At 39.4% G+C, this 24355-nt stretch overlaps 1 protein-coding gene across 2 annotated transcripts in view; it reads left to right on the forward strand.

Moving 5' to 3' along the window:
• LOC126210353 (X-ray repair cross-complementing protein 5) overlaps window positions 1-24355 on the forward strand; it is a 167742-nt gene that overhangs the window by 82202 nt on the left and 61185 nt on the right. For both annotated transcript variants that reach the window (XM_049939567.1, XM_049939568.1), the window contains exons 7-10: window positions 6422-6605; window positions 15919-16058; window positions 16142-16279; window positions 22373-22512. In XM_049939567.1, coding sequence (XP_049795524.1) covers window positions 6422-6605; window positions 15919-16058; window positions 16142-16279; window positions 22373-22512 — 602 coding nt within the window. The remainder of the gene's footprint in view (window positions 1-6421; window positions 6606-15918; window positions 16059-16141; window positions 16280-22372; window positions 22513-24355) is intronic.

Genomic DNA, 24355 nt, shown 5'->3' on the forward strand with positions numbered 1-24355 from the left:
TTTCAATCCATTCGTAGACACTTCGTTGTGGCAAAACGCTGTTCCCCTACTGCATCGAACGTCTTTGATGAATTTCGGCCCCTGATACACCTTCCAACCACAAAAAGTGGATCCCTGAACATTGCTCTTCTTTGGTGCAAATAGACAGTGGAGCAGCCATGATTAACAGCGCGGTAATGATAACAAAACTAACCTAGCAGCTTGAAAATTGCAAAGATATAACAACAAATAAACAAAGCATGTGTCATCAACCTAAACTGACAGTACTACCAAAACAAAAAAAGTAACTAAATTTCGGATAATAATTGACTTGCCCTCGTATTAACAGAGAAATTGTTGGGGGCTATATGGAGACAATAACCATGGATTTAATGTTGTTACACAGTAAAACCTGCAGCTGCTTTGCGACTTCTATATGAGAACTAGTGCATATTCACAATATTCACTTAATATTGTCTATTTTATTTCATGTTGAAGCTGTGAGTGAGGCACATTCAGAAAATATCTAAAGGAAAGCATCCAGTTCCCGTCACAGATTGTGGTTTGTATATTGCTGTTGAGGTCTTCAGTCCAAAAGACTGGTTTTGTGCAACTTTCCAAGCTACTGTATCCTGTGCAAGTCTCTTCATCTCCAAATAACTACTTCAACCTACATCTTTCAGAATCTGCTTGCTGTATTCATCTCTTGGTATCCCTGTACGATTTTTACGCTTCCCCCCTCCCCACTTCCCTCCAGTACTGGATTGGTAATCCCTTGATGTCTCAAAATGTATCCTATCAACCAATTCCTTCTTTTATTCAAGTTGTACCACCAATTTCTTGTCTCTCCAATTCTATTCAGTACTTCTTCATTATTAAATGAAATCATTCTGCTTTTGGCTGTTTAAAGAACATTATATATGAATGGGAAAGCAATTCATAATTCTGTTCATAAGCATTTTATAACCAAAGTGTCATATTGAATATTTACACCCATTTTTCTTTTTATAACATTATTTACAAATCATTATTGTCTTCTGTCATGATTTTACTTCTTCATTAATTTCCAAATTTCCATGAATTAAAATTGCCTACAGTGTAACTATCAACACTGCACTGTCAAAAAGAGTTTGTGCCCCCCCCCCCCCCTTCCACCACCCCCGCTCTCTCTCATCTGCTTCTCATCGAATGTGTATAGCCGAGCTAGATTTGCACATGGACAAGGATGATCCAACAAGAGCAGTACTTGGGAAATGGGAACACTGCACACTGATCTTTTGATGATGACCATTTGAAAGCATTAGCAGGATCATGAGGTGTCCTAAAGGACACTTATTATGTGTCCCACCAACCACTGATTGTCGTACACACAAGAAATGAAGTGACTCGCTATGAAGTCTTGTAATGTATACTGTGGTCTCTGCATTTCACACACAGAAACAGGCTGCATTTTGTGGAGAACCGTTCTTGCAATGTATGTGCCACTCCGGGATGCAACCCAGTAGTGACTTGATTGAATTCCTACCACAGGCTTAACAGCAGGCCACTCTTTGCATCAACAGCTTCGTGCTGGAGATTAAATCTTGTTGAAAGATGTTTACAGAGACGGCCTACCCCATCACACGCACTTTTTCCATGCCCCGTTGCTGAAAATATCCTGCACTAAGGATGTGGTGCTAATACCATTATTTGAGGACCAAGATATTTCTGCAGTGCCTCTGACAGATTTCAAGCAACTGTGAAGTGTTTTTTTCATAGTCCACACATCTCTCTCTTTCACTACTGTATTTCCTCACTGACACTGTATCTAACAAAAAGTTCAAACCAAACATAAAACACAATGCAGAATGGTTTATGTGCAAGTTCTCACTTGTTTGTTATAAACAGAAGAGCACAGGAAATAGTGTTGCCAGTATGCGTATTTTACACTAGAAATTCAGTGTTGTGAAAAATGCAGAATGTTGAAAAATTTTTAATACTTTACACAGAAAAATATTGCCTACTGTGTTAGCACTGTCTACTAACACATTAACCAAACAGTATTTTGTGTGTGATGTTTAAAGCTTTCCCGGCGTACTGATTGTTCCATAAAAACACGGGAGAACTGCCGGATATCAGTAACTTCCTGCCACGATATTTCGGCGCAGTGTCTTCTGGCCATCTTCAGGTGAATGCCACTGTAGTAGTACTGGCGAGTACGCGCTGAGCTCCGCTATTTAAAGCCTTCTTAGGTGACATTGCGCATGCGCAGCTCAGCTTGCACGTTCATAACGGCTCCGTGCGCTGCGCCTCGCGTCCTCCACTGTGAAAGCCTGGCGTATCGGTGTCAGGTCGATTTCCATCTTTATGCAGATAACTACGTCGACTACGAAGTTTCTCTATAACAGGATTCCAAGCAGAGTTCAGCTGATAACCGCTATCTCGATTGATGAGAGTCTCGTTGTCAGACAATCTTATTTCCACAGCTTCATTGATAATCGAGCTCCAAAAGTTTGATGTATGGGCCAAAATTTTTGTGTCGTTGTAATTCATGGAATGGTCTGTGGAAATACAATGTTCGGCGATTGCGGACTTGGTGGGTTGGAGAAGGCGAGTATGCCGTTGGTGTTCCACAATGCGTTCCTGCACAGTTCGTGTTGTTTGCCCTATATATGATTTGCCGCATTCACACGGAATTTTGTAAACACCTGGTTTACGCAGGCCCAGGTCGTCTTTAACGGATCCCACCAATGATGAAATTTTGGAAGGAGGGCGAACATTGTATTTCCACAGACCATTCCATGAATTACGACACAAAAATTTTGGCCCATACATCAAACTTTTGGAGCTCGATTATCAATGAAGCTGTGGAAATAAGATTGTCTGACAACGAGACTCTCATCAATCGAGATAGCGGTTATCAGCTGAACTCTGCTTGGAATCCTGTTATAGAGAAACTTCGTAGTCGACGTAGTTATCTGCATAAAGATGGAAATCGACCTGACACCGATACGCCAGGCTTTCACACTGGAGGGCGCGAGGCGCAGCGCACGGAGCCGTTATCAACGCGCACCCTGAGTTGCGCATGCGCAATGTCACCTCAGAAGGCTTTAAATAGCGGAGCTCAGCGCGTACTCGCCAGTACTACTACAGTGGCATTCACCTGAAGATGGCCAGAAGACTCTGCGCCGAAATATCGTGGCAGGAAGTTACTGATATCCGGCAGTTCTCCCGTGTTTTTATGGAACAGTATTTTGTGTAATTCTCAAAAGTTTTCGGATGGAGGTTTTCAAGTAAATAATTTGTAAAAACTTATAAAAATGCAATTTCTTATATTTTTAGTAATAAATATTTACATAATACAGATAGCTGGAGTGGAGAAGATACTCTTTATAATTACATCAGTAGTATCTGGTAATATGACAGAAAAAATAGCGTTCTGTGACTTTCAAAATTGCTAAAAAAAATTTCATCCATGGTGTATACGACCTAGGACAACCAGAAAATCTGAGAAAAACCCAAGAATTTTTTAATCCGGGAGAAAACCGGGTAAAACCTGGAAAATTTTTGAAATTCCAGGCATTTTTCATTGTTTTAGCTTTCAGTTAAATTTTTGTAGTTTTGACTGGTAAGAATTGATTCTCTAGCAAAGAATTTTACTCTATCCTGCTACTGGAGAATGATACTGCAGCAATAAAATATAAACGAGAGGAAAAAAAATAAAACTTCAGTGGCAAAGGAAATGCGCCATTTACAAAACAAAACACCGTGCACGCACAAGCGTCTGCAAACAGCAGAAATATGTCAAAGGCCGTAAGGCAAAGACTATGTAATATTTCGCACAAATAAACTGCTCGCTATGAGTAGAGCTCCTATAGGAGCCTTAAGCCTAGTTTACACGACGACATTGGGTTGCACCACTCGTTGCGTGGATGAGTTGCACGCATGTGGTTTCACATATGACTGTAGACATGGCGACACCAGTATACAGTTCAGTTTTGTTGCTTTGTGGGTAGCTGAGTCGTGTCTGAAATGAAAGTTGTGATGGAATTAAAGCTTGTTGCGTGGAATCACTGCATAAGAAAAAAATAAGAAACGTATTTCGATTCGTGACTGGATGAAAAAAAAGACGTCAGCTCGGTTGCTCAGCATCCTTGCTGAAATAATTTATAACAGAAGATCCAAGAAGTTCTTTTAATTGTCTTAGAATGTCACCAGAACTGTTCCCATTTCTTCTAAATAGAGTTAATTATGCGATAAGGAATAAAGGTACTGTAATGCATGAAGCACTGTCACCAGAACTGAAATTACATATCATATTGCGTGCATTACAATCGAGAACACTTGGCATGCTATAAGGTATGGTTTTAGTTGGTGATGATGCTCTTTTATTAACACCAATAACTATTAACATTAGCAACAATAATTATTTGAAGTCGGCTGCATTAAGAAGAGAATGGTGTGCAAACTTCTCTCCTGAAGATAGTTTTGTACACTGGCAATGTTTCAAAATTCTAACATATGTGAATGGGGAACTGTGCAGCTATGTTTTAAATAGATGACTATTGAATAAAGAATGCAGCTTCTGGAATTTGTATAGCCTTCCCTCCTGTCAACAATATTCCTTAACAAAGAATTGGCCAACTCGAACAATGGGATTTTAGTCTTGTAGACGGGCGCATTGCCACAGCTAGAATTACACTTCCCTGTATTTTTCTTAATTCAGTTGTATATGTGCTCTTAACTCAATAAATTTTGCTCTGCAGCTCAGATATTGTCAAACCATCTGTGTTATGATTGCACATGATGGTCTCAGTGGCAGCAATATGTTGCTTATTTTTGCCAGCCGTTGTGGTTAAGCGGTTCTAGGCGCTTTAGTCTGGAACCACGCTGCTGCTACGGTCGCAGGTTCGAATCCTGCCCTGGACATGGATGTGTGTGCTGTCCTTAGGTTAGTTAGGTTTAAGTAGTTCTAAGTTCTAGGGGACTGATGACCTCAGATGTTAAGGCTCATAGTGCTCAGAGCCATTTAGAGCGTTTAAAACTGAACACTTTGAGGACCAGCTACTTAAAAGAATTTCGAGCCCAGAAGACCAGACATTTATGTCATAATTTTAAATTTACTGGCACATTGATGTGATGTATCTTAAAGTATAACACACGCAAGAAAAGATCAATATTACATGTGAAAGCTTAGCGTTTTTTGTAGCTTCTTAATCTTAGAGACCAATTTTATATGTGAAACCTTAGCTTTTCTTGTAACTATACCATGTATATTAATGTAAAGCGTTAACTTTTCCTCTTTGTGTGATCTTGCTATTGGCTGACTATAACACATGTCTTATGCTCTGCTGTCATTGGCTGGTGAGATCATGTGGCATGAGATACTACTGGTTTACAAAAGGACACCGCAATCTCAATTTCAATGCTCCGGAAACTAAAGCGCTGTGTTTGTTGCAGTTCAAATTTATACTTTTGTAATACGAAAATATGCAGCGTTTATGTTGCTGCACATCAAAGGGCTTTCCAAAAAAAATTTTCCGGGAAGTTCTATGCCAGTGTATAAAATGTTAACCATTTAAGGGATTGATAAGTTTTGCAGTTCCGAGGGAAAAATCTACAGAAAACCTACTGTCACTTAGCACGGAAAAAGTGTATTTTCGCCCGGGGAAAAAGCATATGTTTTAAATGGGATATTCAGGAAAAATCTGGGAATAATCCAGGAATATTTTTCCTTATCCCCATATATACCCTGTCATCGTAAGTTTGTAAGTTAAAGGAATCCCATAAGTGTGCAATTGTCAATTGCATTTGAACACACTAAGAGGTAGCTTTAACACAAAACATCTGCCAGGTCTCCCGTACTTTTGGTTTGTTCAATTTTTTTTTAATATAGAAATCATTTCTCTAATTTAATAAACACTTAGTGTTTACATAAAATTTTACTTTATCCAAAACTAGTTTTTTTGCAACAGATCTAGTTTCATCCCTTTAGTTTTCATGTGACGTGTTGTAAGGCTGTTATGGATACTGTTAAATTTGCATCTGTGCTGGTATATGTGATCAGTGACTGTGATTTTTCTGTAGTCGTTGAGAGAGAACAATGCATTCAATTGTACTGTCCACAAATTATTTAGTATGAAAATGTCCAACTGTATTTGTTCTCAAAAAGTGCTTCTGTCCTTAACAAGTGTTAAATGACAAACCAAATTTTGCTGCCCTCTGTTGAATTCGTATTTACATTGACTCTGTTGATTGCTAATGTTTTTGTAATGTGACTTGTCAGTTATTTGGTCTGGGAGTTCCTAAAAATCTACATTAACTTGCAGGGTTGAGTTTGCTCATTTTTTCTTACTCGTAAGTCATTAATGTTGTTATCATTTAGTTTGCTCATTTTTTCTTACTCGTAAGTCATTAATGTTGTTATCATTTACTTTTAGCATTTGTTATTTCTCTTGACTAGATTTCTGAGGACACGTTTCCCACTTGGGACAGAGACAGCAATAGTGCGATGATTGTGCGAGAAACGAGTTACTTCTTGAATCCCGATGCCGATGATGAAGACAACATGGCTACAGGAGAAGCAGTCGATGAAAAAGATGTGTGTTCTGCCTACTTTCTTGGAGCAACCATTGTTCCCACAAGTGGTAGGGTAACACACAATTTTTGTTTTTGATTAAAGTTGTAACCAGAATATTGAAACACTTTGAGCATTCATTTTTGCAGCCATTTTTATCAGTTTTGATGAATACGTGATTATTGACGTTATATTTGTCTCTGTCGTTTGTAACTGGTTTGTTTGGAGAAAGTGGTTACTTCAATTACTAGAAAATTGTTAAGGCTTTCGTGGCCACTTGTTGACAAACTGCCTATTGGCTTCTGTCTCGGGTTCTTCGGCCGACGTTCATCTAATGATTTTTCTGACGTTTCGCCAGCACGAGTGGCTGGCATTGTCAAAGCTTCACCCTCCATTGCCGGTGGTGAACTGGAGCCGAGCTCGCGGGCACAGACTATATAGTTTCATGCGAACCTGTGAATGCTCTCCGATATTTTTAGTACAAAGTATATTCTCCATTTTATTCATGCAACCCATTAACTGTTTCTGAGTGGTCATTGTAGTTGATCTTTCTTCTTGTGGGGAGAGGGGGGCCAGGGGAGGGGAGATAAGTGACTAGGAAAGAGGAAAGAGGATTGTAAGGGGAGAGAATATGGGACAGTAGGGGGGGGGGGGACCCTAACATTGCGATTGGGGAAACTGTGTGTTATTGGTGATATGCAAACTGAGATGCCATAATGCTAGAAAGGTGGTGCAATCTATCTATGTTTCGTTTGTTTGATGAAAGAGATAAGCCCCATCAATAGATTTCCGAATCCGCAACTCCTGTCAAGATATTTCTACTTGCCTTGATTTATTCTGTCTAGTTTTGTGGGGCCACAGCTTCATATGTATGAGCTGATTTGAACATGGTTTAAGAAAAAACAATAATGTTCATGTATTATCCATTCTGCGCACAACAAAAGCATGTTGTTCCACTTGAACACAGCCACCACACTACGAGCGGATGCTGAAAAGTCCTTAGTTTTATAAAGAAAAAATGATGTTATGGGTTTGAAATAATTTATTAATATAATTAATAATCATATTCCCCCTTGAACTTGGACATTAATGGTATCTTTGCCCCAACTTCTTAGCCTATCTAAAATTAATTAATTAATTTTTTGCTTATGCTGCAAACCTCACATCCACAGCCTTTCTGGCTTCCTCAGTGTTCACCTTCCCATCAGCTGTTTCTTGAGGTGTGGAAACAGTAGTCTGAGGGGGCCATATCAGGTTTATCGGGTGGATCTTCGTGGTTTTCAGAGTGCAGAACTGCCAGTTTTTGCTGTATGATGGGCACCCTGTGAAGGGGATCATTGTCGTCCAGAAACAAGATTCCTTTTATCAGCTTTCATCAACAATTGGGAGGCCAGTTGTTGCTTCAGTTTGTCGAGAAGTTCAACGTAGTACTTCATCATGATGGTTTTACCAAGTTGTAAGTGATTAATGTACACGTATATCCATACTTTGCATACCACTGCAAGATGCATGGCAGAGGTTACATCCCATTGTACCAATTATTAGGGTTTCTTCCTTTTCCATTCACGTATGGAACATGGGGAAGAATGGTTTGAATGCCTCTGTGTGTGCTATGATTATTCTAATTTTATCCTCATCTTCCCAATGTGAGTGATACATAGGGTGTTGTTGTATTCCTAGAGTCATCATTTAAACTCTGTTCTTGAAACTTTGTTTGTAGACTTTCTTGGGAACACTTCATGGCTACCTTCAAGAGCCTGCCAGATCAGTTATTTCAACATTTCAATGATGCGCTGCCACAGGTCAAACATACCTGTGATCATTTGTGCTGCCCTTCTGTGCATACATTCATTATCCCCTGGTTGTCCTATTACTTGAATAATATCCTAGAATGAGTAGCGCGAGTTATTCGTACCTGTAAGCAGTCTCTTTTGTAGACTAATTGCACTTCTCCAGTATTCTACTCATAAAATGTCTTGTATGGAGTGTTCTTCTATATGGCACTGAAACATGGACTATGAGGAAGAAAGACAGAGAAATCTGAGATCTGGACATGGCGGAGGATGGAAAGAATAAGTTTGATGGACAGAGTAAAAAATGAAATACTGGGAAGAGTGGGAGAGAAAAGACAGTTAATAGATGTAATAAAGAGAAGAAAAAGAAATTGGATTGGACATATATTAAGAAAGAATGACGGACTCATAAAAACAGTTTTAGAAGGTTATGTAGAAGGGAGAAGGAAGCGAGGAAGGAAGAGATTCCAGATACTGGATGACATGATGGACAGTACAACATACAGCAGCCTTAAGAAGGAAGCAATGGATCGCAGAAAATGGAGAGGCAAAGGACCTGCTAATATAGCAGATAACTGATGATGAGGAGTATTCTACTAATAAACGGAAGAGTACCATCTGCTTTACCCCGCAACTGAGCCTATACAGGGTGTGGTAGATAAGTAATGAGACTCAGTCTAGAAAAACAAATTTATTGATCCAATTTGTACAAAACGTTAATATTCTTCAAAGTACTCGCCTTGGGTGTCGACACAACGTTGCCAGCGCGTTTTCCAAGCTTCATAGGCCCCACTGTAGTCCGTTTGAGTTATCCCAGTTAGTGCCTTCGTGACAGCACGTTGGATGTTTGGAATATCGTCGAAACGATGACCCTTCAGGCATCTTTTGACCTTCGGAAATAGGAAGAAATCAGGAGGACTCAAGTCAGGGCTGTATGGTGGCTGTGGCAAAACTTCAACTCCAATTCGGGTCAAGTAGGAGGTCACGAGGAGCGCTGTGTGCGCCGGAGCGTTGTCGTGGTGGAGACGCCAGCGTTGAGCAAGGTCCTGTCGCTTCCGTTTGACGGCTCTGTGCAATCGCTGAAGGACTTCTTTGTAGAATTCGGCATTGACAGTCTTCCCCTGAGGGACAAACTCTTTGTGAATTAACCCCCGCTTGTCGAAAAACACAATCAGCATTGTCTTGATGCGGGACTTTGACATTCTTGCTTTCTTCGGCCGCGGGGATGCCGGTGTGTGCCACTCCGAGCTCTGGGCTTTCGTCTCCGGGTCGTACTTGAATGTCCACGATTCGTCGCCTGTTATTACGTTGTCTAAAAAGTGTGGATTATTTTCCAAATCATTCAACATCTCACGGCAAACGTCCACTCGTTGTTGCTTTTGTTCGGCGGTGAGCACTCAAAATGGTTCAAATGGCTCTGAGCACTATGGGACTCAACTGCTGAGGTCATTAGTCCCCTAGAACTTAGAACTAGTTAAACCTAACTAACCTAAGGACATCACAAACATCCATGCCCGAGGCAGGATTCAAACCTGCGACCGTAGCGGTCTTGCGGTTCCAGACTGCAGCGCCTTTAACCGCACGGCCACTTCGGCCGGCGGTGAGCACTCGGGGAACCAATTTTGCGCAAACTTTCCTCATCATCAAATCTTGCGTAACAATTTGGTGAACCGTAAATTTATTTACGGAGACCTCATCAGCGATCATTTTGAGACTTAAACGACGGTCGGAGTCCAGGAGTTTTTTCACTTTGGCCACCGTTTCATCCACACGACTCGTTGAAGGGCGTCCAGATCGTTCCATGTGTTCAACGGATTCCCTCCCGTTTTTAAATTCATTAAACCACCGGAACACTTGAGCTCTTGATAGGGAGTCCTCTTTGTAGGCCTCCGTAATCATAGCAAAAGTTTCCGAAGCAGTTTTGCCCAAGCGAAAGCAAAATTTGATTGCATACCGCTGTTCTATCGAGCGATCCATCTTCAGCGTTTTCACAAGTGTCACGGGCACACAAACAACGTAATACGCGAAGCTCGACCCTCACTGCACCAGAGCTCCGACGCGACTGCGAACCGGTTCTATTGTTAGCTCAGATCCCCCACCACGTGACGTACAGGTGGAGACCGCCCTGCGAGCGACTGGGGCGTCGCGCGGCGGCCAGTCTCATTACTTATCTACCACACCCTGTATGATCATTCCATTTCGTATCCTCACAAAGTTTTACACCAATGTATTTGTATGACTTGGTCAATTCCAGCTGTGACTCATTGATGATGTTATATTCATAGAATACTATGTTTTTCTGTTTTGTGAAGTGCATAATTTTACATTTCTGAACATTTAAAGCAAGTTGCCAATCTTTGCACCACTTTGAAATATTTTCAGTATCTGACTGAATATTGATTGCAGCTTCTTTCAAACAGTACTTCACTACAGATAAATGCCTCATCTGCAAAAAGTCTGAGGTTACTGTTAATATTTTCTGCAAGGTTATTAATATACAACATGAACAGCAAGACTCCCATCACACTTCCCTGGGACACCCTGAAGTTACTCCTACATCTGACAATGACTCTCCATCCAAGATAACATGCTGTGTCCTCCCTGCAAGAAGTCCTCAATCCAGTCACTTGATACACCATATGATCAGTCTGTTGACAATAAGCGTTGGTGTGGTACTGTGTCAAATACTTTTCAGAAATCAAGAAACACTGCATCTACCTGGAAATGTTGGTCTGAAGTTTTAGTATGCCCTGTGAGAAAAGTATGTGTTGGGTTTCACCTTTGTCGAGGAATGCATGCTGGTGGACATGAAGAAGGTCATTCTGTTCAAGATACCTCAGAATGTGCTCTAAGATTCTGCGACAAATTAGTGTCAAAGTTATTGGACGATAGTTTTGTGATCACTTTTACTACTCTTCCTGCACACATGTGTTTCCTGTATTTACTTTAAACTACTGTGCACAGTTTTTTGTTTGAGGTATATACAATAGATTGCAATTATAAGAGGTGTTAACTCAGCTGCAAATTCAATGTAGAATCTGATATAGATTCCATTGGGTCCAGAAGCATTGTTCAATTTTAACGATTTCAACTGTTTCTCAACACCACTGATGCCAATACTAATGATTTCACTCATATTTTCAGTAGTATGAGTATTAAATTGGGGCAGTTCTGGGTTTTCCTTTGTAAAGGAACATTTGAAAAGAGAGTTAATCATTTCAGCTTTTATTTTGGTTTCCTCAGTTTCAGTTGCTGTTCTATTCGCTAGTGACTGGACACTAAATTTGGTGCTACTAACAGCCTTTACATAGAACCAGAATGTTTTTGGGTTTTGTGAAAGATCATTTGACAGTACTCTGTTATGCCAGTCATTGAAGGATTAATGCACTGCCCTCTTGACAGCCAAACACGTTTCATTCGGCGTCTATTTATCTATAGCCTACACTTTGTTTTACACCTGTTGTGCAGTAATCTCTGTTTCTTTAGAAGTGTCTTTACAGTGACTGTTTACCATGGAGAGTCCCTCCCATTATGAACTGTTTTACTGGGTACATATCTTTCTAGCGCATGGTCAATTATTCTTTCGATTTTGAGTGATAGTTCCTCCACTTGTTCCTGCCCTGTGCTGTAAGTTTCAAGTTCCTCATTGAGATATGACACTACTGCATTTTTAAATGTAGTTTTCTGAACATATCTGTCTTCCTGCTTGTTTTAGTTGCCTTTTGTACTTCGGTAATAATTGTTACCACAACCATGTCACCGAGCGAGGTGGCGCAGCGGTTAGACACTGGACTCGCATTCGGGAGGACGACGGTTCAATCCCGCGTCCGGCCATCCTGATTTAGGTTTTCCGTGATTTCCCTAAATCGCTCCAGGCAAATGCCGGGATGGTTCCTTTGAAAGGGCACGGCCGACTTCCTTCCCCATCCTTCCCTAATCCGATGAGACCGATGACCTCGCTGTCTGGTCTCCTTCCCCGAACCAACCAACCAACCACAACCATGTCATGAACACTGATAACCAGTTTTGATGTGGATGTCCCCCAGGAGGTTAGGTCTTTTTCTTGCTATTAGATTCAATGTATTTGCATCATGAGTTGGGTTCCGAACTATCTAAACTAGGTAGTTTTTAAAGAAGGTATTTAGTAATGTTTCACAATATGTCTTATCATGCCCATCACTAACAGAACTGTAATTTTCACAATTGATTGTTGGATGATTAAAGTAGACATACAAAAATTAAAATCACTACCAAATTGTCAAAATCAAAATGAACACAAACACAGATACGAGGGGCATTTGAAAAGTCCATGCAAAATCCGAGAGTTGGCACGTATTGAGGTCATGTTTAGTTAGAAGCATCTTTGGAAAGAACACACACCACGTTTTAGACATATTGGTCTATTTCTTTGTGTATGGCATTCATGTGAATCAAGGAAGTTGAGTGATTGTCAAAAAATGGATGAAAAAGAATTTCATGTGGTGATTAAACATTACTTTATGAAACGCAAAACGCCTCAGGAGACTAAAGAGAAGCTTGATAAACATTATGGTGACTCTGCACCTTCGATTAGAACAGTTTATAAGTGGTTTCAAAATTTTCCGAGTGGCCATATGGGCACAAGTGATGTCGAACATTCTGGACGCCCTGTGGAAGTTATGGCTCCAGAAATCATTGATAAAATCCACGATATGGTGATGGATGACAGAAGAGTTAAGGTACATGAGATTGCTAGTACTGTGGGCATCTCGAATGAATGGGTACATAATATTTTGCATAAACATTTGGACATGAGAAAGCTATCCACAAGATGCGCTCCGCGATTGCTCACACTTGACCAAAAACAGTCATGTGAAGTGTTGCAAAGATGGTTTGCAGCTGTTCAGGAAGAATCTGCAGGACTTTAAGCATTGTTTCATCACTGTGGATGAAACATGGATACATTACTATACTCCTGAGACCAAACAACAATCTAAACAATGGGTTACCAAGGGAGAATCTGCACCAAAAAAGGTGAAGATCATTCCTTCGGCCGGAAAGGTTATGGCGACTGTCTTTTGGGATTCACAAGGGATAATCCTCATCAAATATCTGGAAAAGGGTAAAACTATTACAGGTGTGTATTATACATCGTTATTGGACGTTTGAAAACCGAGCTGCAAGAAAAAAGTCCTTTTCCATTATGACAATGCACCAGCTAACACCTCAGCAGTTGTGGTCGCAAAATTAATGGAAATTAGGATTCCAACTCATTCCCCCCCCCCCCCCCCTTTTCTCCAGACTTGGCTCCCTCGGACTACTATTTGTTCCCCAATTTGAAGAAATGGCTAGCTAGCTACAAATCTGATCAAGATCTGACTGGACATTTATGCAGGTTTTTTCACACAGCATTGAGTTGTCTCTGGTCCCTTACTTCCTTGTAAAGGGCCCTTAGACCTGCCACCAACACACCACACACAGTTGAGTGAATGAGCGGTGGAATACTCAGCACTTTCTGCAGAGCAGACAGTATCCATTGGAGAGGATAGTAGTTGAGCTACCTTTCGTAGCTGTGGCACACAACAGTTGAAGTTTCTTCCAGCAGTACCTGTACACCAATTGAAAGCAGCTTCCAATCTCACTTGATTACAGTCAGAGCAATTTCAAGACACAAACAGCAAATAAACGACACCTGTGCAAGAACAGCATTGATTGCGGGCTGGCGGTTGATCAATAATTCGTGATGCCACGTTCATCTATACATTAAACTTTAAATTAGCCTCATGAAGTTTGTTTTAACCTTTTATGCTTCAATTCAGCAAGTTTCCTTTAAGATCTGAAACTACAACCAATAAAGAATAGATTTGTGTAAATAATGAGAGAAATGATGTGTACATGCAGATTGAAGCGATGAAAACATTTGTACTGTGGCTGGGATTCAGATCCGGTCTCCTGATAACTAAGTAGATGCGCTAACCACTATGCCACCCTGACACAGTGAGTTTGCACAACTGTACAGACTATCCTAGTACGCCTCTCTCCTCAATCCATATTCCCATTCGCACATCAGCCCGCTTGGTAAGCACCCTAAACTCAAACAGCATTGCAGAGGCTCTCCAACGCAGCGTTGAAAAAAACAGGTAACCTTGCATGAAACCGAAGCATAGGTATATTAATCAAATGACACACTATGGTTCCAGAGAACCTCCCATTTCGTTCGATACTGAGGTGGTATTTCAGTAGAGTTGGAGAGACTCTGCAGTTCCGTTCGAGTTTAGGGAGAATACCAAGTAGGCTGAGACGTGAATGGGAACTGGGATTGATGAGGGAGGAATATTAGGGTAGAATGAGATCTCATTCTGGAAACATCCCCCAGGCTGTGGCTAAGCCATGTCTCCGCAGTATCCTTTCTTTCAGGAGTGCTAGTTCTGCAAGGTTCGCAAGAGAGCTTCTGTAAAGTTTGGAAGGTAGGAGACGAGATACTGGCAGAAGTAAGGCTGTGAGGACCGGGCGTGAGTCGTGCTTTGGTAGCTCATTGGTAGAGCACCTGCCCGCAAAAGGCAAAGGTCCCGAGTTCGAGTCTCGGTCAGGCACACAGTTTTAATTTGCCAGGAAGTTTCATATCAGCGCACACTCCGCTGCAGAGTGAAAATCTCATTCTGGAAATATCCCCCAGGCTGTGGCTAAGCCATGTCTCCGCAATATCCTTTCTTTCAGGAGTGCTAGTTCTGCAAGGTTTGCAGGAGAGCTTCTGTAAAGTTTGGAAGGTAGGAGACGAGATACTGGCAGAAGTAAGACTGTGAGGACCGGGCATGAGTCGTGCTTTGGTAGCTCAGTTGGTAGAGCACTTTCCCGCGAAAGGCAAAGGTCCCGAGTTCGAGTCTCGGTCGGGCATACAGTTTTAATCTGCCAGAAAGTTTAATATTAGGGTAGTCTGTGCAGTTCTGCAAAGCCACTGTAGTGGTTAGCACATGTGGCTAGTGAGTCTGAGACCCTGGTTTGAATCCCAGGATAAGTACAAATTTTCATTCATCACTTCAGTCTGCATATGTGCATCTTGGACTTGAAAAGATCTGTGAAACAATTTAGTTTCATTTGATAGTGAAAGAAAAACTTGATAGAAAATTTAGATTCCTTGATGATAACTTTTCGTTTCAAACTGTTGTCAAGGTTGTGCTCACTAACAGGCGAGTGTAACAGAGTTGAAAACTGTTGACAGAATATACTACTATTGTTGAAGCAGGAAACTAAAGAGAACTTAATATCACAGTTACAATATGTGTAAAACATAGTATTAAAACACAGCAACTGAATCCACAAGAAATAAGACTACATCTTACAGTAAAATTTCAAACGCTGACTTCAAAGAAACAGACCATTGAGTGGGGAAAAAATGGAGTTATTGCACTAACCGTATAAGTACCTACACTAATAAGGGGGAAACGATTTTCTTAAAATATATTTGCTGCCGAAGTTAACAGAATATACAACTTATAGCACACCATTTTATTGCAAATTTTTTACACACAATACTTCTTGAGTGTCCATATCTTGGCACTTATTTGTACTCCTCGTATTTGCCACTTGGTTACATTACTCATTTTATTGCAGAGGTGGACGAACAGGCAATGTCATACAGTTCTCCAGCAAAGTCACTGACTGTGTTGTGTTTCACAGCGGCAAAAAACGTGCCTCAGTACCTGTTCATGGGCAATGGTGTCCTGTACTTCACTCTCCAAAATGGCAGAACAGTAAGTCCAATGCTTCTCTATCACTAGATCCTCACATATGAGCATCTTTTTCCAACTTGTTTTCAATTTTGTATCCCCCATAGGAGGCTGGCTCTGCATTCTCTGCTGTTATCCAAGCCATGCAGAATTTAGATATGGTAGCTGTTGTTCGAAGAGTGTGTCAGAGTAACTCTGAACCCTATGTGGGTGTACTCTTCCCAAAGATTGAAGACGGATTCGAGGTAAGCAGAAAGGTAAAATATTTTGTAAAATTAATTTTTAAATTTTTTCCACATTGGCTTGTAGTGTTGTTTTTCTTCTTTGCATAATTTTCATGTGTACTGGTTAACATTTCTTGATATTTTATCTATATATATATTTCACAACTAATTTTATGATTTGTTAGTCAGACACACACACACACACACACACACACACACACACACACGCACACACGGAGTCACGTAAAACTTCTTTAAAAGACATCATAGTTGCCATTGATTATAGAAATTATACATTTTTACTATTGCAATTTAGACCTTAATGTAATTATCAATGGGTATAGTACAAAAAACTGCTTTAGCAAGTGTCAGATTTTAAAAATCATCTAACATGTACACGTCATCATCATGTCGGTTCCTGTTAACAATGTTATAGTCTCTAACATAAATCCCAAAAAATTACTGTTCTCATGTAAACAGTGTACAAGAACAATAGTTTGTTGGGATTTATGTTAAAAATGGTGACATTGTTAATGGGCTCAGACACGATGACGGCATTTTTGAAGTCTGACATGTGCTAAAGCACAGTCCTTTGCAGTGTACCACTTGATAATGGCTGAAGTGCCTAAATTGGAATAATGAAAATACCTGTAAATGATTTCTACAGTCAATGTCAACTACATTGTCTTTGGGAAACAAACTTTTTTTTACAGCAAATACATTTGGCGTCCAACATAATTGTGGCAGGAAGAGAACCTCGCACCACCAAAAGTACTTGCTAGTGCACAGCAGCTAAACAGTCATCACAGGGTGAACTATGTTTGGACAGAAATTTTTGATACACATTAATAACACTCAACAATAATTTATTAAATGATACATTGCACTGTTGAACTTCAGCATGAAGGTGAGGCATGGCAGTGTTGTTAAAAGTTCATTCGCACTTCTAAGCATGACCACTGATCTGTTTCTGAATTCAGTGAACAATGGCTAACTTAAGTAGTGGTGGTTCAGTTGGGCTGTGCTGGTTACGGCAGTAAGTAAGTCCTGATGTTGTTTCGGGACACTGTTCATAAACCTAATGTGACCTGCAGCAGGTATTGATCAGATGCTGTATCAATCCCTGAGTTGGTCTCTAGTCAATTTATAACCACTGTTGACAGATGAATGTTCACTTGAGAACTATTTTTGTATCATCAGGCAGAAGCCCCCTGTGACATCGTAATCATTACTATGGAAGATGGATAGGACTAGTTGAGTGACGTGTGGTGTAAGTGTAACATAGTCCATTTTACGTATGCCTATGTTGTGCCACACTGGAGGCAGGCCTCAGCATATGGTGCCCTTTCAGTGTATGGCTCAGTACTCTCTCTTCTGGTGTCCCTCTTTTGAAGTGGCCAAGCAGCTGAAAACTGAAATCTTCCATGTGTAAATTTTGTGCAATCTTGTTTCCCTTTGACTGAGTTACATGTCCACTTAAAGGTACATTGGTAGTGCACATAAGGTTGAACCGTGCTAGATGTAAAGTTTCAACATCTTCTACTTACCACTGTGAAGTCCTCTGTTACTTGGAAACCGACACAGCAGAATTAAGAATTTTTTTACGATCCATAAGTATCGTGGATAATGCAGATTTGGCAAGTTCATACTTTCTGGCAGTTGTCCTTTTCTTCGGTACACATCAGTTTGCTACCTTCAGGATTTTTAGTTTTATTTGCAGATCTATGCTTGCTTCCTATCAGTCATGACCCCTCTTTTACTGCTGGCAACTTAACGTTACTCACACTTGCTCACTCCTCAAGAAAAAGAAAAGCCAATTTCAACATAGAATTGAATTTGTAGATCAAAGCTTATTCATTCATGGTGTCGGAGTTGCAATTGTTACTTATGCAGCTCTTAACAGTGAGCGTGGGGTGGAGTTGAAAGTTCGAGTTAAATGAAAAAGATCTAACGATGTAATGAACTAAAAACAGTTCACAATTGAGAAGCGTTTTCACAAAATTCACTTTATTCTCTTTTGTTTTTAATAAAATAGCTTTTTTTTCTTTAACACCTACTGTTCATCTTCCTCTCCAAGCCGATGCAGCCGGCTTTATTCTGCACTTATAGAACATAGAATACAGTCTGTTTCTGCAAATCTCACCTCAAGTGTATGTAGGAGTTTTTTCAAAACTTGCTTGATGCTAACTTGCTTGATGCTACTTGATTTGCCAAAGACATTAGAGGTACCGTATTTTACAGATTGTAAGTTATACTTTTCTCTTCAAAAATTGCCTCCAAAATTCAGGGGCATCTTATATTTGAAATTAATATAAAAATGTGCAGTGTTTGATTTAAAATTTCCGCCAGTCTTAAAAATGGCCATACGTTCGATGCTGCAGGAGACCTTTCTTTGTCTGGCAACAACGGATTCAACTGGCAGCAGCAGTGCACTAATGTGACAAACATGAGTTGCAGCGATTCACAAGCTTGCTAACACTTTCTCCCTCCCGCCTCATCATCACAAACCCAGAACACTGTCTAGCCTATGATGCGTCATTGCAGTCTACGGTGTCGGTGAACTTGAATTGAAAGTGATTTGTGTTATCAGTAACAATACAATATTTTTGTTAGTAGCTAGTTTCATAATGGAAAAAAATAAAAGGTATTCATGTGGTGTGTGCTATAAATTTAAAGTAATAGCATATGCATAACAACATGGGAGCATACCTGCTGGGCAGCATTTCAGCCAGCCACTCACAGAAAAAAACCATTCACGATTAGCGGGCTAGTAAAGAACTGAAAAAATGAGGAAGACTAAATGTGCAAATAGAGGACTGAATGTAAAATGGCCAAAACAAGATGGTGATGTATTGAAATTGATTCATGGACATTGCCAAAGAATTAATACAAGAATGACTCAAATACATGTTAGTGCTACGGTGGGACTTAACAGTCTTATAGGATGGAGTTGGTAGGTGCTACAGGTTTATGAAGCATGTGAGCCAAAACCAAAGTATCTCAGAAAATGCCACAAGAATATGAAGAGAAAATATTATCTTTTGATTGCTTTATTATTCAGTATTGAAAGAAAACCAGTATGCAACTAAGCCAAGTAGCAAATATGGACGAAACTCCTCTGATATTTGATGTACCGAGTAACAGATCTGTGCCATGAAAGGTGCTAAAACTGTAACTGTGAGAACAAGTGGACATAAAAAAATAACTACACTATTGTCCTTTCAAGTTGCGCTGATGGTACTAAACTTAATTCAGTGATCACTTTCAGGCAGAAAGAATGCCAAAACTTTCTGTAATACCGCCGGGTGTTGTTGTTCACATACATGACGAGGGTTGGATGAACAAGGGTGATATGAATTTGTGGGTTAGTAGTGTATGGTAGAGAAGGAAAGGTGCTTTATTGAATAAGTGTTCTCTTCTTGTGCTAGGTCAGTTTAATAGTCATTTAAAAAATTCTGCAAAAGAGAAATTGAGACAGGGATATGTAGAGCTTTCTGTATTTCCGGGAGGACTTATCATACTTCACAATTGCAGCCATTTGATGTCACAATAAATAAACCGTTAAAGTGTATGTGAGAGAGGAATGGAACAAATGAATGATGAATGAATTAATGCCAAAAGGAGCTTTAAAACAACCCACAAACAAGTGTGTCAGTGGATAAAACAGATGTGGTCTAGGGTGAGAAAGGACAACTTTGTTAAATCTTTCAAGAAGCGTGGACAAATAACACTCAATATGGCAGTGAAGACCGTCTTATATATGAAGAGGACAACGATGAAGAGGAAGAAGAAGAAGAAGAAGCAGAAAGTTCAGATGGTAGTTTTCATGGATTTTAAAGGTCAGTTCAGTTTTATTAACTAAGAATTTTTTTTAGTCTGGCTTTGCATTCTAATAATAAAAATATTATTTAAAAAAAATTGGTTAAAAATTAAGATGCAACTTATAGCCCATAGTGTATTATAGTCCTTCAAAAACACTATATTCTTCAGGAGATACAGCAAGCAAGATGCATTGCTTCTGTCATACATGGAAATCTGAGCACCAGCTAGATGTGTTGTAGATTCCACTCAGGCTGTCTGTCAGGTATAAGATAAAACTTAGAGATGGCTCCCAAATACCAATTTGTGCTGCTACATTTCAAAAAATAACACTTATATAGTGGGATCGCATAGGCCAAATTGCTCAGCGCTGCACGACATGAACAAAGATGTGACTCAAGAGCAACTTAAGCCGACGTAGTTATGATCAAAGAAGTGAAACAGCACATTTTGAAGTGTAATTGTAGAGCATCTCATTACAGCTGAGGGAAAATAAGTAGGTCATATTTGCCCAAACGTTAAATGTGAATATAATGTGGGAAAATTTTTGCAAAGACAAAGACAACTGGGTAATAAAAGTTGTTGTGTGTCATAATTTAAGACAGTGTTTTATAAGAATTTTAATCTTGGCTTTGGCTACCCTCACAATGACACCTGTTCAACGAGGAAGGAGCTCCAACAGAAAAAATAGAGATAGCAAAAAATGAAGAGTGCCAGGAAATGCGTAAAATTAACAAATACTCTGAAGACACCATAAAAATTGTCTTCAACATGCAATGAAATGCAACGAAGTGAACCTCTGACAAACCTCTCTACTGGAGAAGTATTTTTACACACAACAGATATGCTTCAGTAATCTGACTGTGGTGATACATGAATCAAAACAAGAGGACTGAAACTTGAGCTTTTTTTCAGGCTCAACGAGCAACAGCCAGAACAAGAATTCTATAATGCTCTATGTCCTGCCACATTTTATGAAATGCATAAGAGTGTTCTCTGAACTTACCCACTGTTTTCTTATTTGTGGGCACAGTTTCATACCACTGGATCATGTATTAGATAGAGTTGAGAAGGAATATCAGAATAAAGAAGAGATCATATCACCTCGTGAATCCAGGAATATTCTGACGAAGTTTGGAAAAGTACTGGTGTGGGGAGGAGACTGGTTTTCCTACAGATTCAGATGGATTTCTAATGAAATATTGGAATCTACCTTGCCTTTCTAATTGATGGATACATGAGCAATAACTTACAGACAAACCAGTGATGAGATAGTGTGTGGTGCTAAAACGACTTATTTCTGTAGATCACAAGTATGTTATGTTTAGAAGGACATTCATTCATTCAAAGCATGAAACATGCAGCAGTTATACCCAAGATAAACAATATGAGTGCAGAAAAGAAGGGTGCAATGAAACTAATGTGTTTCCAATACTAAGGATGCAGTGACTTTTTACAATGACACACTCTCTGCAGGTGCTGAGAAATATGAAGACCATGACAGCTCACAGAGAATTTATGAGGGTGAAGTCCCCTGAAAATATGTAGAAGAGAAAAAAGAAATATTATTTTAAAACTTAAATGTAAAAAAACAGGCTTTTAATATTCAGGTGTCACTGATCTAGTTTGAGTGTAAAGCAAGTTTTGAAAAAGAAAACTGTTTTTCTTCTTCCAGGAGTTGATAAACTGTGAAAAATTTTATGTATATGCAAACACTATCATTAACTTTTCCAGAACTGTACAAATTTTGTTAGTTGTAAAATTTCCTTCCCTCTAAACTTGCTTGTTAATTAAATAAATGTGTCTTCTATAAAATGTTATTTTTTGCAAAAATATTGCTCAATTTGTGATGGTCAGAATTCGTGTTAATCAATAAAACTTCCTATAAGATAAGATACATCAGTGCCGGGAGTGAAATCTTGTTCGTGTTAACTAAGTGTTCACCTTAAGTGAGTTCGTACTGCCCCTAGACGTACATTAAGATGAAAGAAGCTACCCAAGCCTCCAGAACTATTGGTTTTCTCTTCAGGGGCGGGGAGGGGGGGGGGGGGGGGGGATTTTGGGACAGGTTAAAAAAAGGGCAGCAATTCTGTCACATAATTTTATAGCTACCTACCAGAAAACCTGTCCCATAATTTTATAGTTTTCTCTGGTGAATTTTCCTTTTCATACAGATCATAAGTATATATTGTTTATGAATTTGTGGTGGTGTAATTGCCATGTCGACATTTTGTATGATACATGAGATTTCTGTTTTCTTCTGTTAACATTTTTTTTTCTTCTTAATTTTAACAGTATCTCGTATACACAGAGCTACCATTTGCAGAGGACGTTCGTGACGACTTGATTCTTGAACCGTTGGATCGAGAGATAAATGCACTGACACCTGAGCAACTAAATGTTGTAGACGAACTGATTGATTCCATGGACTTAATGTGAGTGTGTGCCCTTTAGTTGTTGCAGAAGGAGACGAGACTCTTTGTATTTTTCCTGTTTTTTTTTTTTTCTGCAAAAAATTTTACATTATGGATACAGTCGATCTTTCACCCATTCAGTTGCTACATCAATTGGTGTAATTGTAGTATGACAACAACTTTTCTGTAGACAGAGAAAGTCTTATGCTAACTGACATTGTGTTCATTTCCTAAACTTTAACTGTGTGACTGTGACATTCTAATTTTTAATGACCTTTTTATTACTATGATGAAACTTCCGAAAATGCATTGCAGTTATTATTTTGTAGCTTACCTTTGCAACCAGTAGTGTTAGAATAAAGAGTCATCCTCTCCCTATATATATATATATATATATATATATATATATATATATATATATATATATATATATATATATATATATAGAGGGAAACATTCCACATGGGAAAAATATATCTAAAAACAAAGATGATGTGACTTACCGAACGAAAGCGCTGGCAGGTCGATAGACACACAAACAAACACAAACACACACACAAAATTCAAGCTTTCGCAACAAACTGTTGCCTCATCAGGAAAGAGGGAAGGAGAGGGAAAGACGAAAGGATAGGGTTTTAGGGGAGAGGGTAAGGAGTCATTCCAATCCCGGGAGCGGAAAGACTTACCTTAGGGGGAAAAAAGGACGGGTATACACTCGCGCACACACACACATATCCATCCACACATATACAGACACAAGCAGACATCTCACAAGCAGACATTAGTTTCCCAAGGCTGTGGAATGCATTTCTCAAAAATATTTGAAAAATCACACTTTGAAGATTTTTGAGTACTGTTAAGTATTAAACAGTTTGAGCAATGTGACAGAGGATCCAGGAGCTGGATGCGTATCGTGTAAGTCGTGTATTTGAAAAAGTCACTGGTTCATTTGTTGCTAGTACCGATGTTTCTTTATTAGTTTTTATTTCCTCTCTGTTTTTATTATGAAATGAAAATATTAATAACCTTGAATCATAACTTTTTTAATGATCGTTATCCTTTATATTGCAAATTGCATGATAAGAAATTAAAATTTAATGCAGAGAACTGAAATGTCTAATTGTTAAATAAAGAAATTATACATATCAGTAATACTTTCAGTTTCTAGAAACAAAACAACTATTTTATTTTTTATTTGATGTTTATCATTTTTTAAACAATTCTAATGCATTGTGAATACTTTCATCAATATGTTTGATTACACATTTGCTGAAGGGTCACTGGAAGCGGTCACACCCATTAAATATCTGGTGAATGTGTACAGAGCAATTTAAAGTAGAATGCTGATATAAAGCTAATGACAGGTAAGGCAAATGCCAGACTGAGAGACATTGGAAGAACCCTCAGGGAGTGTAGTCCACCCTCTGTGGAGGTATTTTACAAAACCTCCACTCATTGTATACTTGAGTATTGCTTAAGAGTTTGGGTCGCTTACCAGAAAAGATTTATAGATGAAATAGAGAAGATCTAAAGAAGAGCAGCATATTTGATCACACATTCAAGTAGTAAGTGTGATATTGTCACGGAGATGTTTGTTCAACTCCAATGGCTGGTGCTGCAAGAGAAGTGTCAGGCATTGTGAGGCAGATCTCAGTTAAAATTCTGAGAGTGAATGTGTCAAGATGGGTCAACGAATATATTCTTCCTCGTTTGCACATTTTGTGAGAAGACAGTGAAGGCAAGGTTAAAGATTTAAGCTCATATGGAGGCTTAACAGCAATCGTGTCTGGAACAGGAAAAGTGGGAAGTGACAGCTGCGAGGTGGAATCCAAAATTTTCGGGACTGGTGCTGCCATCTGGAAAG

This window comes from Schistocerca nitens, chromosome 10, assembly GCF_023898315.1.
Source record: "Schistocerca nitens isolate TAMUIC-IGC-003100 chromosome 10, iqSchNite1.1, whole genome shotgun sequence".
In the NCBI taxonomy this organism is placed as follows: domain Eukaryota; kingdom Metazoa; phylum Arthropoda; class Insecta; order Orthoptera; family Acrididae; genus Schistocerca; species Schistocerca nitens.